At 62.6% G+C, this 13,246-nt stretch overlaps 1 protein-coding gene across 4 annotated transcripts in view; it reads right to left on the bottom strand.

Moving 5' to 3' along the window:
* Positions 1 to 2,255: 2,255 nt before the first annotated feature.
* GNA11 (G protein subunit alpha 11) overlaps positions 2,256 to 13,246 on the bottom strand; it is a 31,863-nt gene continuing 20,872 nt past the window's right edge. For all 4 annotated transcript variants that reach the window (XM_002761572.7, XM_035290163.3, XM_078361475.1 and 1 more), the window contains exons 3-7: positions 11,980 to 12,134; positions 10,662 to 10,790; positions 6,502 to 6,631; positions 6,213 to 6,366; positions 2,256 to 5,046 (exon numbers count right to left, since the gene is read on the bottom strand). In XM_002761572.7, coding sequence (XP_002761618.1) covers positions 4,856 to 5,046; positions 6,213 to 6,366; positions 6,502 to 6,631; positions 10,662 to 10,790; positions 11,980 to 12,134 — 759 coding nt within the window. In that variant the 3' untranslated portion in view covers positions 2,256 to 4,855. The remainder of the gene's footprint in view (positions 5,047 to 6,212; positions 6,367 to 6,501; positions 6,632 to 10,661; positions 10,791 to 11,979; positions 12,135 to 13,246) is intronic.

Raw genomic sequence — 13,246 nt, 5'->3', positions numbered from 1 at the left:
TCCACCCCCCATCATTGCCACCTGGTCCACCCCCCCATCATCGCCGCCCGCAGGAGCCCAGTCTCCTGGCTTCCGCCCTTGCCCACCTTTCCTCCCCACGGCAGCCACCAGAGGGCACCTATGAGCACCTAAGTCAGGTCCTGTCCCTGCTCTGTCCGCAGCCCTCCATGGCTCCCACCTTCCTCTGAGGGTAAAAGCCCCGGCCCTTCTCTGCCCTCCACCCCTTCCTCTCTTCTCCTCCCTCTGCGCCAGCCACACAGGCTTCCTCGCTGTTCCTCCAACACACCAGGCGTGGTCCTGCCCCAAGGCCTCACAGGCTGTGCCTCTGCCTGGCTCCCCCTCAGGCCCCAGCATGGCTCCCTCCCTTCCTGTCTCCCAGGATGCTAATCACATATTTCTCAGGCCTTTCCTAAACAGCCTGCCAGAAACAGCCACCATCGGCCGGGTGCGGTGGCTCACGTCTGTAATCCCAGCACTTTCAGAGGCCAAGGTGGGCGGACCACAAGGTCAGGAGTTCGAGACCAGCCTGGCCAACATGGTGAAACCCCGTCTCTACTTAAAATAGAAAAAAAAATAGCTGGGCATGGTGGCGCAGGCACCTGTAGTCCCAGCTACTCAGGAGTCTGAAGCAGGAGAATGGCTTGAACCTCGGAGGCGGAGGTTGCAGTGAGCTGAGAACGCACCACTGCACTCCAGCCTGGGTGACAGAGTGAGACTCCATCTCGAAAAGGAAATAAAAGAGCCATCATCTGCCCCTCCAGTGTCACTTCCCTGCTCCATTTCTCTTCCTAGATGAAGTCACGGTCTCAGTGCCACCTTCTCCGCTGTACTGGAGCATCCAGTGCAGGGTCGGGCACAGCAAAGGTCCTCGAGGCCCATCTGACCGACAGGCCTATCAGACTCAATGAAGCTGAAAGAGGATGTGGGGAAATCACGCCCCTCGTGCACAGCTGATGGGACGGGATGTGGCACAGCTACTACGGAGAACAGTCGGGCGGCTCCCCAAAAAATCAAAATAGAAGGAGCAGGGCCGGGCGTGGTGGCTCACGCCTGTAATCCCAACACTTTGGGGGAAGGCCAAGGCGGGCAGATCACAAGGTCAGGAGATTGAAACCAGCCTGGTCAACATGGTGAAACCCCATCTCTACTAAAAATACAAAAAAAAAAAAAAAAATTAGCTGGGCGTGGTGGCGCGTGCATGTGGTCCCAGCTACTCTGGAGGCTGAGGCAGGAGAATCGCTTGAACCCAGGAGGTGGAGGCTGCAGTGAGCTGAGACTGCGCCATTGCACTCTGGCCTGGCGACAGAGCAAGACTCCATCTCAAAAAAAAAACAAAAAACAAAAAAAACAGGAGCAGAGGGCCTAGTATGCTACCTCTGGATGCACACCCAGAAGGACTGACAGCAGGGACTCAAGCAGAAGCCTGCGCACGCAGGGACACAGTGGCCCAATTCCCAGAAGCCACAAGGTAGAAGCCGCCCGGACGGACATCCATCAACAACGGACAGATCAACACAGCACGGCCCACCTACACTGTGGAGGGTTACTGAGCCGTGAAAACCTGGACACAGGCTGCAGTGTGCATCTTGAGAACACCACGCTCAGTGGGAGATACCAGAGACACAGGACACACCCTGTGGGGTTCCACTCCTAGGAGGTCCCTAGCGCCATCAGACTCACAGAGACGGAGGGTAGGATGGGGGAGTGTCGGGGGTGGGGAGGGTTTCACAGGGTCTGTTTCAGTTTGGGAAGAGAAGGTTCTGGAGAGGATGTGCCTGGGTGCACGAAATGCCACTCAGCTGTGCGCTGAGATGTTTGCTATCTGTATTTTACTATTCACTTTTTTCCAAAAGGAAAAAATAACTGAAGGAAGACTGCAGAGGGCCCACGTCTGCAGCTTACAGAAACGGAGGCCGGGAGGGCAGGACTTCCCCACAGGTGCCCTGGACGGTGGGCGGTCGGCCGGCCCAGGACCTGGGCTCCTCCCCTTCTCACTCCCTAGTCCCCCAAACAAGGCGGCATGTCCCAGGGGGGTTGCTGCGGCCTGGTGCTAGTGAAATGAACCTGAAGCCCGGGATCAAACAAGATGATGGCGGAGAGGCCCCGGGACACCGTTGGGATGCGGCCAGGAGGCTCTCCCAGGGGCAGGAAACACCCTGGGGAGTCCAGGGCTCCTGGGGGCCAGGCCTCTGCACACTCACCCCCAACCCTCTTGGAAGGGTAACAGGAAATTAACCAGAAGGGGGCCGCCAGCATTTAGGAACAAAATTTATTCCAATTTAAAACAGAGTTCATTTCAGGAGAAAGATATGAAAAGTCGACTTCCATCAGTGTCTGGAGGAAGGGTCAGGGCCAGTGGCCACGGGAGGTGACACTGAGCCGCGCCTCAGCCCCTCCTCCCATTCCCCCAATGCGCACAACACATGCATTTCAAATGGTAAAAGGTTTAAAAACAGCATTGTATAGAATATTCTTTTTTAAATAGATTAAGGTTGAAATTGTCTGAAATCAGGATTGTGTAATATACAAGTATCACCGGGTCCCGTCCACCAGGCCGGCCGCAGGACCCGCTGCCACCACTGGGGGACATTGGCACGGGACGCCCCTCTGGAGGAGCCGGGGGACCCAGGGCGTGGGCCTTGCAGTGGCCGGGGACTGCTACCGCCTGGGCGTGACGTGGTCGGAGGTGGTCAGCACTCATGAGAGTGAACCGGCAGGTGAGTCACCAAGGTCAAACACCCCACACGTGGCCCCACATGAGGCAAGGTGGGGGTCAGCTGCCCCTTCCCCAACCCGAGGGTGTCAATGGCACGAGAACCACTGCCTGGGACTCTACTGGGGCAGGCACCCCGCCCGGGCCTGCAGCACCCACCTCTGCTTTTTTGGCGGGAGGGGGATCAGGCACTCGGACCCAGAGGACCCGGGCCAAGATAGTTTGGCGGCCCCAGCCTGGCTCTGGGATGCTTGGCACGGCCCCTCCCCAGGAAAAGCTAATACTTAGCCCAGTGGCATCCCGGCCCGAGTACTGGGCAACTGAACCCTCAGGCCAGGTCTGGGTCCCTTCAGAGATGCCACAAGCCCAGGCCCCAGAGGAGTCCACTTCGGAAATGGGTGTAGCGACTCTGCCAGGGTTGGCCCCATCTGCTCCCCAGGCCACGGCTGGACCCCAGCACCCGCCATGGGGGGCTTCTGGCACCAACCATCTTAGGTAGACACTTGGCACAAAGAAAGGGATGCTTCTGGGAGAGAAAAGAAGAAAAGGGGCACGGGGAAGCTGGGGGTCCCGCCAGCCCTTCTCCCGCTGGGGCTCATCACCAGAAACGTAGCTGCCCTGACCTGCATGCACCCCCTCCATGGGGCGCCCCTGCTTCTCCCCCCAGAAGCCAGCAGACAGCCCTGCGGACAAGGAGGCCGGGGCAGGCCCTACAACGGCGGGCAGGAACTGCTGGTCAGGGTGCTCTGACTTTGGGGCTGTTTCTTTTGTCATCTGTCAAGGCTAGCAGCCGCGGGGCAGAGTCCGCCTCAGGCAGGAAAGGCAGCGGGCGATCCACCCCTGAGCCAGCTGTGCCAGCCCCGCCCCACACAGCACTGTAGTGTTCAGTCAACAGGAAAGGGAAAGCTGCCTCCCAAAACAGTCCCTCGCTCCACAGCTTCGAAGTCTCCAGGGAGAACCAGCCTCGGTGCCTCAGTGCCTAAAGGGACCCCAGGAGGAGGACCCCGGGCTGTGGCTCAGTGCAGGTGGCCTGGCGGGCTCCCCCTCGGGCCATGGCCAGTGAGGCTGGGAAGCTGCCCGGGCCGGTGCCTGCTGCCATCTTCCCCTGGCCCTGGCCAAAGTGCGAGTGCTGGTTCCCGCCCCCTCCCCACCCCTCCCCGCCCCTGGGGGCGGCACGGGGGGCGGGGGGTGCAGGCACAAGTGCTTGGGACAAGGCCACACACGGAGCTGCCAGCCACGTCCCTCTCTCTGCCTCTCGGGTACACACCTGAGAATGTGAAAGTCCCCACCCCACCCTCACTGTTTCCAAATTGGTGACAACACAAAGCGAACCAAGGAAAAGAAATGGCCCAGCCAGGAGGCCTTTCTCCCGGTGTCAGTCACCCAGCCCACGTGGGCCGCAGTGAGGTGCCCAGGGCGGCCCCAAGCGGCCGACGCTGGCCCTGGCGGCACAGCCTGAAGGAGCCCTGAGCCCCCATGGCTCCAGCCTAGGGACCCTCCCAGCCTCTGCAGAGAGACGGGCGACCTGGCCATGAGGGGGCCCAGGGTGTTGCTACAGCCTGTGCAGTCAGGCGTTCTTTTTCCTCAAAAAAAAAAAAAAAAAAAAAAAGGTTAGGCACTTCCCAGGGTGGGCGACTGAGGGAGCCCCCCACCCCCTCTTCAGGGGTCCAGTGGGCAAAACACAGCATTGAGTCGTGAAGAGGGAGGCGCGCTGGGCGTCAATAACTTAAAAAAGGGGAAAACGTCAGTCTCCGAGTCTCCACACCTTCCGTGATGAGGAAGCAGCGGGGGAGAAAGGAAAAGCAGGCGGGTGGGAAGGACAGCGGTGCGGGGACGGGCGGGGCTGCGGGGCGGGGCCCCCACGCGGGCTGCCAGGGGCTCGGCGAGGCCCAGAGTCGCTGGGAGCACAGGGCGCACATGTGTTTCATGTTTCGTAGGGTTTTTTTCTTTTTCTTTTTCTTTTTTTTTAGAAAAAAGCGAGCCATAAGTCAAGGCCAGAAAAAGGCCGCCTTTGCCGCCGATGAAAGGTGAGAAGACGCACGCGGTGCACGGAAAGACGCACATCCCCCGGTACTGTGAAATAAAAACCATGTTAAAAATACGAAAACACTCCTCCCGCGGGCAGAGGCCCGGCCGGCGCCGTCAGACCAGGTTGTACTCCTTGAGGTTGAGCTGAAGGATGGTGTCCTTCACGGCCGCGAACACGAAGCGGATGTTCTCCGTGTCGGTGGCGCAGGTGAAGTGCGAGTAGATGATCTTGTCGCTGTCCGGGTTCAGGTCCACGAACATCTTGAGGATGAACTCCCGCGCCGCCTGGGCGTCCCGCTGGGGCCCTGGGGAGGCGGAAGGGGAGGCTGTGCCCAGCCTGGCCTGGGGCAAAGGACACACGGGCCCCTTTCTCACTCTCGGGGGCCCGGCTCCACCCCAGCCCAGAGCCCACTGTGGCCTCTACCCACTCAGCTCCACAGCCACAGCCTTCCAGACTCCAGCACGGCTGCCCTGTGAGGGCCCAGGGTCAGAGGAGGCCCCCAGGGCTGGGCACAGAGCCCACAGAGCAGGAACAGCGGCCCCCAGCCACCCACACAGTGCCCTGAAGGCTCCAGCAAGGGTGATGTTTCCCACCCACCACCCCTGCTCCGCCACCACCCTGGACTCCTGCCTGCTGGATGCAAAGGCCCTGGGGGTGTCCAGGAGGCTGCCTTGGGGCTGGCAGGACAGGGTCCCACATCCAGGGCCTGGGCTTCCTCCTGCCAGGGCTCCCTGAACCCATGGGACAAGCTGCCAGGCAGGGGCCACGTGCGGCCGGAGCGGGGGCAATAGAGGTAGCAGGGCCGAGGCCACACCATGTGCCAGACCCCTCCCTCCTGTTGCCCCTCCAGAAAATGACACCCGAGACCCGAGACCCACAGGAGTAGCGCTGAGCCGGATGGAAACGAAGGTGCCAGAGCAGCTGGGGCCTCGCTGTGCCGGGCAGTAACAGCTCTGAGTGGTGAGAGCGCTAACGCACCACTGACCGCACAGGCAAGGGCACACCCTCCCTGGCCGCCACCCCCAGGCCCAGAGGGAGGTGGGAGTGTGGAGACCCCAGTGCTCAGTTGCCCTGACACAGCCTGTGAGGCTGGGGCCATGGAGGGAAGGAGGGCTCTGCGGGGGGGGGGGTACCAGGACACAGAAGAGGACACGGGGGCTACCGCCAAGGTCCCCACAGTGTGTGCACAAAGCATTCCTGTGAGACGCCTTCAGAGGGGATTCCTCATACAGAATACCCCACCCAACTGCCCCCATACCAGACCCACCGATACGAGACTTCTCTCCCATGGTGCCCTCCTTGTACAAGACCCCTCCCACCCGAGACCCCTCCCAGCTGAGATCTCCCTGCCTCACAGACTCCTCCAATGGGTATGGGACACCCACGATGGAGAACTCATTCCCGTACAGGAACCCCCTCATGAGACCTGAGACCTCCCTCCCGTGAGCCCAGCCCGGCCGCAGGCCGCACCGTCAAACTCGGGGAAGTAGTCCACCAGGTGTGAGTAGAGGATCTTGTCCTCCAGCAGGTCCTTCTTGTTGAGGAAGAGGATGACGGAGGAGTTCTGGAACCAGGGGTAGGTGATGATGGTCCGGAACAGGGCTTTGCTCTCCTCCATCCGGTTCTGCGGGAGCGAAGGCAGCGGGGCTCAGAGCGGCCCCCACCCCCGGCATGCACCCGCGGACGGCCGAGGGGCCCCGGGCTCAGCGGGCGGGGAAGGCCCAGCCCCCACGCTGGCCCTGCTCAGGGCGGCACCCACCTCGTTGTCCGACTCCACCAGGACTTGGTCGTATTCGCTGAGGGCGACGAGGAACATGATGGACGTGACATTCTCGAAGCAGTGGATCCACTTCCTCCGCTCTGACCGCTGTCCCCCGACGTCCACCATCCTGGAAGGACACGGCACCAGGACTCAGCCACCTGTGGCCCCAAGGCCCAGTCTGCTGTCCAAGGACGGCCCCCAGCCAGGCCCCTCCTGCCACACCAGACTGGACGGCGGCTGCCGCACAAGAGCTCCCAATGTTGAAACCGTCAAGGACGCACCCCGAGAGTGGGCGCACCACCTCCAGGAGTGCCCGCCGCAGGCCCCTCCATCACTGGTAAAGGGTCCCAGAGGCCACAGGGCCCAGGGAAGTGGGTGCCAGGGTGGGGACCTGAGAACCCAGGGGATTCGGGGCATCAGCTGCCACAGGAACCTGCAATGGTACCCTGGGACCCTAGAGCCGGCGTCTGAATGTCAGACATCACCCTAAGCACAGAGGCGATTCCCCTCACTGGGGTCAGGGGCGCAGATTTCACAGGAGTCAACACTGATGCCACAGTCACTCCCCGCAGTGCCCCACGGTGTGCGGCTGCAGAGGGCGGAATTGTCAGCCTCCGCCTGGGGAGAAGGGCCGGCGGAGCCCCCGCCTCACACAGTGAGAAGCTCAACCCCACACTTAGCCACACACAACAGCGGCAGAAAGAACAGCGGCTGAGACGATGTCTGCGGGCGGGCTCCGTCACAGGGGATTCACCTCTTTCCACTTGTGACTTTTCTAAGTTTTCTAGAAAGATACAGGCTGGGCACAGTGGCTCACGCCTATAATCCCAGCACTCTGGAAGGCCAAGGCAGGCAGATCACTTGAGGCTGGGAGTTCAAGACCAACCTGACCAACATGGAGAAACCCCTGTCTCGACTGAAAATACAAAATGAGCTGAGCGTGGTGGTGTATAACTGTAATCTCAGCTGCCCAGGAGGCTGAGGCCAGAAAACCGCTGGAGCCCAGGAGGCTGAGGCCAGAAAACCGCTGGAACCCAGGAGGTGGAGGCCATGCCACTCACTCCAGCCTGGGCAACAAGAGCAAAATTCCATCTCAAAAAAAAAAAAGAAAAAACACAAAGGCAGAATCGGAGAGCCTCAGCCCCAGGCCCCAGGGAGGGCGGGGTCCCTGAATCTCTGCCCAGGATAGCGGGACTGCCCTGGCATGCGAGCGGCAGATTCCGCCTGGTCTGGTCTGTGGGGCGGGGAGACCAGCAGGCACAGGTGGACCACAGACGTGCCAGGTGACTCTAAGGGACAGGAGTAGGCCCTCCTGCACTAGCAGCTGCAGCCAGGCGGGAGAGCGACGGGGAACGAAAGGCCTCCCCTGCACACCTGTGGAGGCTGGCAAGGCTGGGACCCGGGTCCCCAGTGTCTTCTCCCCACCTGAGGGAGCAGGCGCCTCTCCTGGTGCACTGGGGCAATCCCACCAGCCTTCAAGGCCTCCAGGCATAGACCAAGCCACCAGCTTTGTCCCAGAGCACCTGGGCTGCCCTCTGTGGGCTCATGATGGACAGAGGCGGCTGGCAGAGAAACGATGGCAGCGGAGGCGCAGGCTCAGGCCAGGGCTCTGCACTCAGCACAGAGGGCACAGCCGGAGCAGGAGCGGCCCAGGAGATCAAGGGGAGGCAGTGAGCTCGGGGAGGGCAGACATTCCCGACAGATGGCACAGAAGGCCTGCGCTGTGAAGAGGCCAGCGTGAGGCTGCAAAGGGACCCTGAGACACGAGGTGGGGAGGGGACATTCATGCCACATCCTGGCCTGTGCCCAGCTGGCCTCAGTTTTATCCTGGGGTCATGGGCCCCATGTAAAGAAAAAAACCTTTCTCTTAACAATCCACCATCGCCCATGTCCAGAGAGGACGCCACAGCTTCTGAGGCCCAGCGCCTGCTCGGGGCAAGGGAACCACCCCAGGGCTTGGCGTTCCTTGGCCTGAGGCCACATTGCTCCAGCCCTGCCTCTGTCCTCAAGCCGCATCCTCCCTGCCTGCACTGGGAAGCCGGGCTGGAAGGACAGGTGGGGAGAACAAGCGGACGGCAGGGGCGGCACCTCTGGTCCTGGGATAGGTCTCAGGGCAGGGGCCTCAGGGAAACCCAGACTTCCTGGAACCCTCACAGTGGCCTTGGCAGGGCACCAGCTGGAGAGGCCCTCCAGGACAGAGCCGGCTAGCACCCCCACCCATGCTGAAACCTGGGGATCGGGTCTGACCTGGAAACGGTCTGTGCAGATGTCACTGTTTAGGATGGCGCCACACAGAGGCAGGGGGCCCTAGCCAAGGACAGGGTCCTCAGAGAACAGAGGTGACCACATAGGCAGGAAGGACGCCGCGTGACGATGACGGCAGGGTGGGCAACTTGGCCACAAGTCAAGGAACGTCAAGGACATGGCCACCAGCAGGAGCTGGGAGAGGCCTGGGCAGGTCCCCTTGGCCTCAGAAGGACCCGGCCCCACCCACACCTTCACGTCAGCCTTCTGGCCTCCTGCACCGGGTAGGGATCGGGCCTGCGGTTGAAGCCTCACACCCCGAACGGGCAGCCAGGACAGGCACACACAGCCTTGCCCCTCAGCGGCTCCACAGCAGCCAGGACCTCGGTGCTAGAGATGGTATGCAGGGCCAAGAGCCACACGGGCAGGGCCCACATTCCCAGGGACGGCAGAATCCAGCAGCTGTGCAGCCTCCCAGCACTGAGGGTCCCCAGGGAGAACACTGCTCTGCTGACCGGCAGCCACATCGGACCCTGGAGCCCCAGAAGCCCGTTGGGATCTGCAGGGGCAGCCCACGAAGAACAGAATCCATGTCACCCAGCTCCTCCCCAGCCTGGAGCCCCTCCCCTCACAGCCTCCGTCCCCATGACCCTCCCTTCACAGCCTCCGTCCCCGTGACCCCCTCCCCTCACAGCCTCCGTCCCCGTGACCCCCTCCCCTCACAGCCTCCGTCCCCGTGACCCCCTCCCTTCACAGCCTCCGTCCCCGTGACCCCCTCCCCTCACAGCCTCCGTCCCCGTGACCCCCTCCCCTCACAGCCTCCGTCCCCGTGACCCCCTCCCCTCACAGCCTCCGTCCCCGTGACCCCCTCCCCTCACAGCCTCCGTCCCCGTGACCCCCTCCCCTCACAGCCTCGGTCCCCGTGACCCCCTCCCCTCACAGCCTCGGTCCCCGTGACCCCCTCCCCTCACAGCCTCCGTCCCCGTGACCCCCACCCTCACAGTCTCCGTCCCCGTGACCCCCTCCCCTCACAGCCTCCGTCCCCGTGACCCCCTCCCCTCACAGTCTCCGTCCCCGTGACCCCCTCCCCTCACAGCCTCCGTCCCCGTGACCCCCTCCCCTCACAGCCTCCGTCCCCGTGACCCCCACCCTCACAGTCTCCGTCCCCGTGACCCCCTCCCCTCACAACCTCCGTCCCCGTGACCCCCTCCCCTCACAGTCTCCGTCCCCGTGACCCCCTCCCCTCACAGCCTCCGTCCCCGTGACCCCCTCCCCTCACAGCCTCCGTCCCCGTGACCTCCCCTCACAGCCTCCGTCCCTGTGACCCTCCCCTCACAGCCTCCGTCCCTGTGACCCTCCCCTCACAGCCTCCATGCCTATGGCCCCTCCGGCACCCTGCAGCGGGCCCCCAGCCCCACACTCACTCCATCCGACCCGGGCCCCTCCTTGGTGGTGCTGGCTCACACACACTGAGAGATAAACCCTGTCTCCTGACCTGCTCGAACAGCCTGAGGATGAAGACCAACGGCTTTCTGCATTTACTGAGACGAGACAGGGTCTCCCGCGTCACCCAGGCTAGAGTCCATGGTGTGATCATGGCTCACTTCAGCCTCGACCTCCCGGGCTCAAGCGATTCATCCGCCTCAGCCTCCCGAGTAGCTGGGCCCACAGGCACAGCACCACGCCCGGCTAATTTTTAAAATGCTTTTTGTAGAGATGAGGTCTTGCTATGTTGCCCAGGGTGGTCTCAAACTCCTGGGCTCAGGCGATCCCCCTGCCTTGGCCTCCTAAGGCGCCGGGTGTGCAGGTGTGTCCGGACACTGGGAAAATGAGCGTCTCAACATCCCCTGCAGCTGGGGGCCTGGTGTCTGGGGAACGAGGTGCCCTCCCCGCCAGCAGTGGCCAGGTGGTACCTGAAGATGATGTTCTCCAGGTCGAAAGGGTACTCGATGATGCCGGTGGTGGGCACGCGGACCCGCAGCACGTCCTGCTGGGTGGGTAGGTAGCCCAAGGTGGCGATTCGGTCAACATCGGTCAGGTAGCTGCAACATGGGGGTCAAGGGGGGGCCCTCAGGCTGGCTGCGGGGTGGGGGGACAGGACGAATGGGGACACAGCATGCAAACCAGCAGGGGGACGGGAAGCCACAGGGAGGGTGCGGCCCGTGCACCGCGCCACCCACAGCAGGGTCTGAAGCAGCTGCAGGGAGACCCTGGTGTTGGGTGCGAGCCTCTCAGCTCTATCTGAGCAAGAGGCGCGGGTTCCTCTGTGTCCTTGGGGGACGGAAAATGACCCAGCACAAGAGAAACTCCCAGGACGAGGACTCCAGCTAGTCTAGGGCCTTGTCCTGGAGCTGCCCAGAGACGGCCACCAAGCGGGAGATGGTGCCCCAGGGCAGGTCACGCGTGGGCTGCCCCAGGCTTGAGGCTTCACAAGTAAGCGCACAGAGGAGAGTGGCGGCTGCAGAGGCCCCGGCAGATCCCCGCGCCCGTCTCCCTGCTGCTCCCTGCACTTGGGCGCAGCACCCACCATGAGCAGTGAGCCAGCATCTTCAGAGTGCAGCCACTCAAGCCCATACTTGATTCTAGCTTCCTCAGTTTCCCCTCATGCCCTCGCAACCCCACTCTGGGACCCCACACGGCGTTCAGCTGCGGCATCTCCTGAGGCCCTGTGGGCTCTGACAGTTTCCCATTTCTGATGCCGTGGGCAGTCCCAAGTGGTCTCCCTGGTGGGGCTGTGAGAGGCCGGGGAGGCTGCAGCCCACCTTCCAGTTCTGCCCGAAGGCCCTGGCATTTGGTTCCAAGTGCTTGGTGATCTGGGCCCTCCTACAGCCCCCCAGAGGCAGGGAACACAGAGAGGACAGGCAGGAGGGGTGGGGGATGGGCCTATCCCTGTCCCCTTAGGGTCTCCCCCAGTGCTGGGGAGGGCCAGGTGCTCAGTCCCACCCGGGGAGGGTGGCAGGGACAGGAGCTCAGTCCCACCCGGGGAGGGCGGCAGGGCCAGGTGCGCAGGGAGGCCAGGGCTACACCAGAGTCCACAGGCTCCCGATAAGGTGTCGCCCGTCCTGGTCTGCTCTGGTCCCTCCATCCGGCAAGGTGGCCGGGTCCCACCACGTCCGTGCCCTAGGCTGGTGGGCAGGGGGCACCACAGGGGCTACAGAGGGCTTCCCGAAGGGTCCGCAGTGCCAGCCTGCAGCCGCTGTCCCCCTCCCGCAGACGCACGGCCACACTCACTACTTGGCAGAGTCAGAGAGCTGGTACTCGCGCCTGCGGTCATAGCACTCCTGGATGCCGGGGTCGTCCCACAGGGTCTTGATGGCACTGACGTACTGATGCTCGAACGTGGTCACCTTTTCCACGTCCACTTCCCGGATCAGGAGCGCATTGGCCTGTGAGGGCGGGAGGGGAAGAGGCCAAGGGCTTCAGAGGTCATGGAGCCACCAGAAAGCTGGTGGCCCCTCTTCCAGGCCTCACTGGACCAGCAGCATTCTGCAGGCTGCACACTCAGGACCAATGACAGTTTCGTGTGAACACGCGTCAGGAAAACACCAGGCCGCCTCGCCATGCGGTTCCTACCAGCAGGGCGGTTTGCAGGCGGCTGGGAGGCCAGGCTTCCACTGGCTTCTCAGAGGTGGGAGGGGATGGCATGGGGAACACACTTCAAACCCAAGCAAGGGGAGGACCCACAGGAGGGCGGGACGGTGCCAAGCATGACCACAGGACAGACGGCGACGGGGGGCGGGGAGCGGGCGATACCCCAGCACTCACTGCCTCGGATTCTCCAGACGCCGGGAGGTGGGAAGCCGAGTCACAGGCCACTGCAGCTCCAGACTCGGTTTCCGCCCTGCCTGGCTTCTCTCTTGGATCCGAAAAATGCTTATCAAAGACCATCAAGAGCAGGCACCACACCTGGCGCTGAGGACAGGTGGCCCCGAGCCACTGCACTCAATGGCTGATACCGTGCCCAGCGCATGAGCCGCCCAGCTAATTTTTTAATGTTTTTTGTAGAGATGAGGTCTTGCTATGTTGCCCAGCGTGGTCTCGAACTCCTGGACTCAGGCGATCCCCCTGCCTTGGTCTCTGAAAGTGCCGGGTGTGCAGGTGTCAGCAGACACTGGGAAAATAAGCGTCTGAGCGTCCCCTGCAGCCGCGCGCCTGGTGTCTGGGGAACAAGGTGCGCCTTCTACAGGTTTGCTGCCCCATCTACAAAAGAAGGCTGACCAAACACACGCACACACACAACACACATGTTCACACACGTGCTCACACACACACCCCCTTCAGGGGCAGACGCTGGGAAGGCTATTCGCCTCCTGCTGCTCTGAGTGCCTGTCCAGGGGCGCACAGGACTACACAACCAGCCACTGGGGAGAGGACCCAATGGGTGGGACCCAAGATGGGGAAGAAGGGAGTCCCTGGGCTCCCAGAGTGGAGACTCTGCCCTTGTCGTCCCCTGTGAACAACACTCCCTGGCCCCAACTCCAGCTTCAGCCCTCCCCTA

The sequence above is a fragment of the Callithrix jacchus genome, chromosome 22, assembly GCF_049354715.1.
Source record: "Callithrix jacchus isolate 240 chromosome 22, calJac240_pri, whole genome shotgun sequence".
In the NCBI taxonomy this organism is placed as follows: Eukaryota; Metazoa; Chordata; class Mammalia; order Primates; family Cebidae; genus Callithrix; species Callithrix jacchus.
Note: the sequence above shows the minus strand (reverse complement) of the source record. Positions and strands in the feature narration are given on the sequence as shown.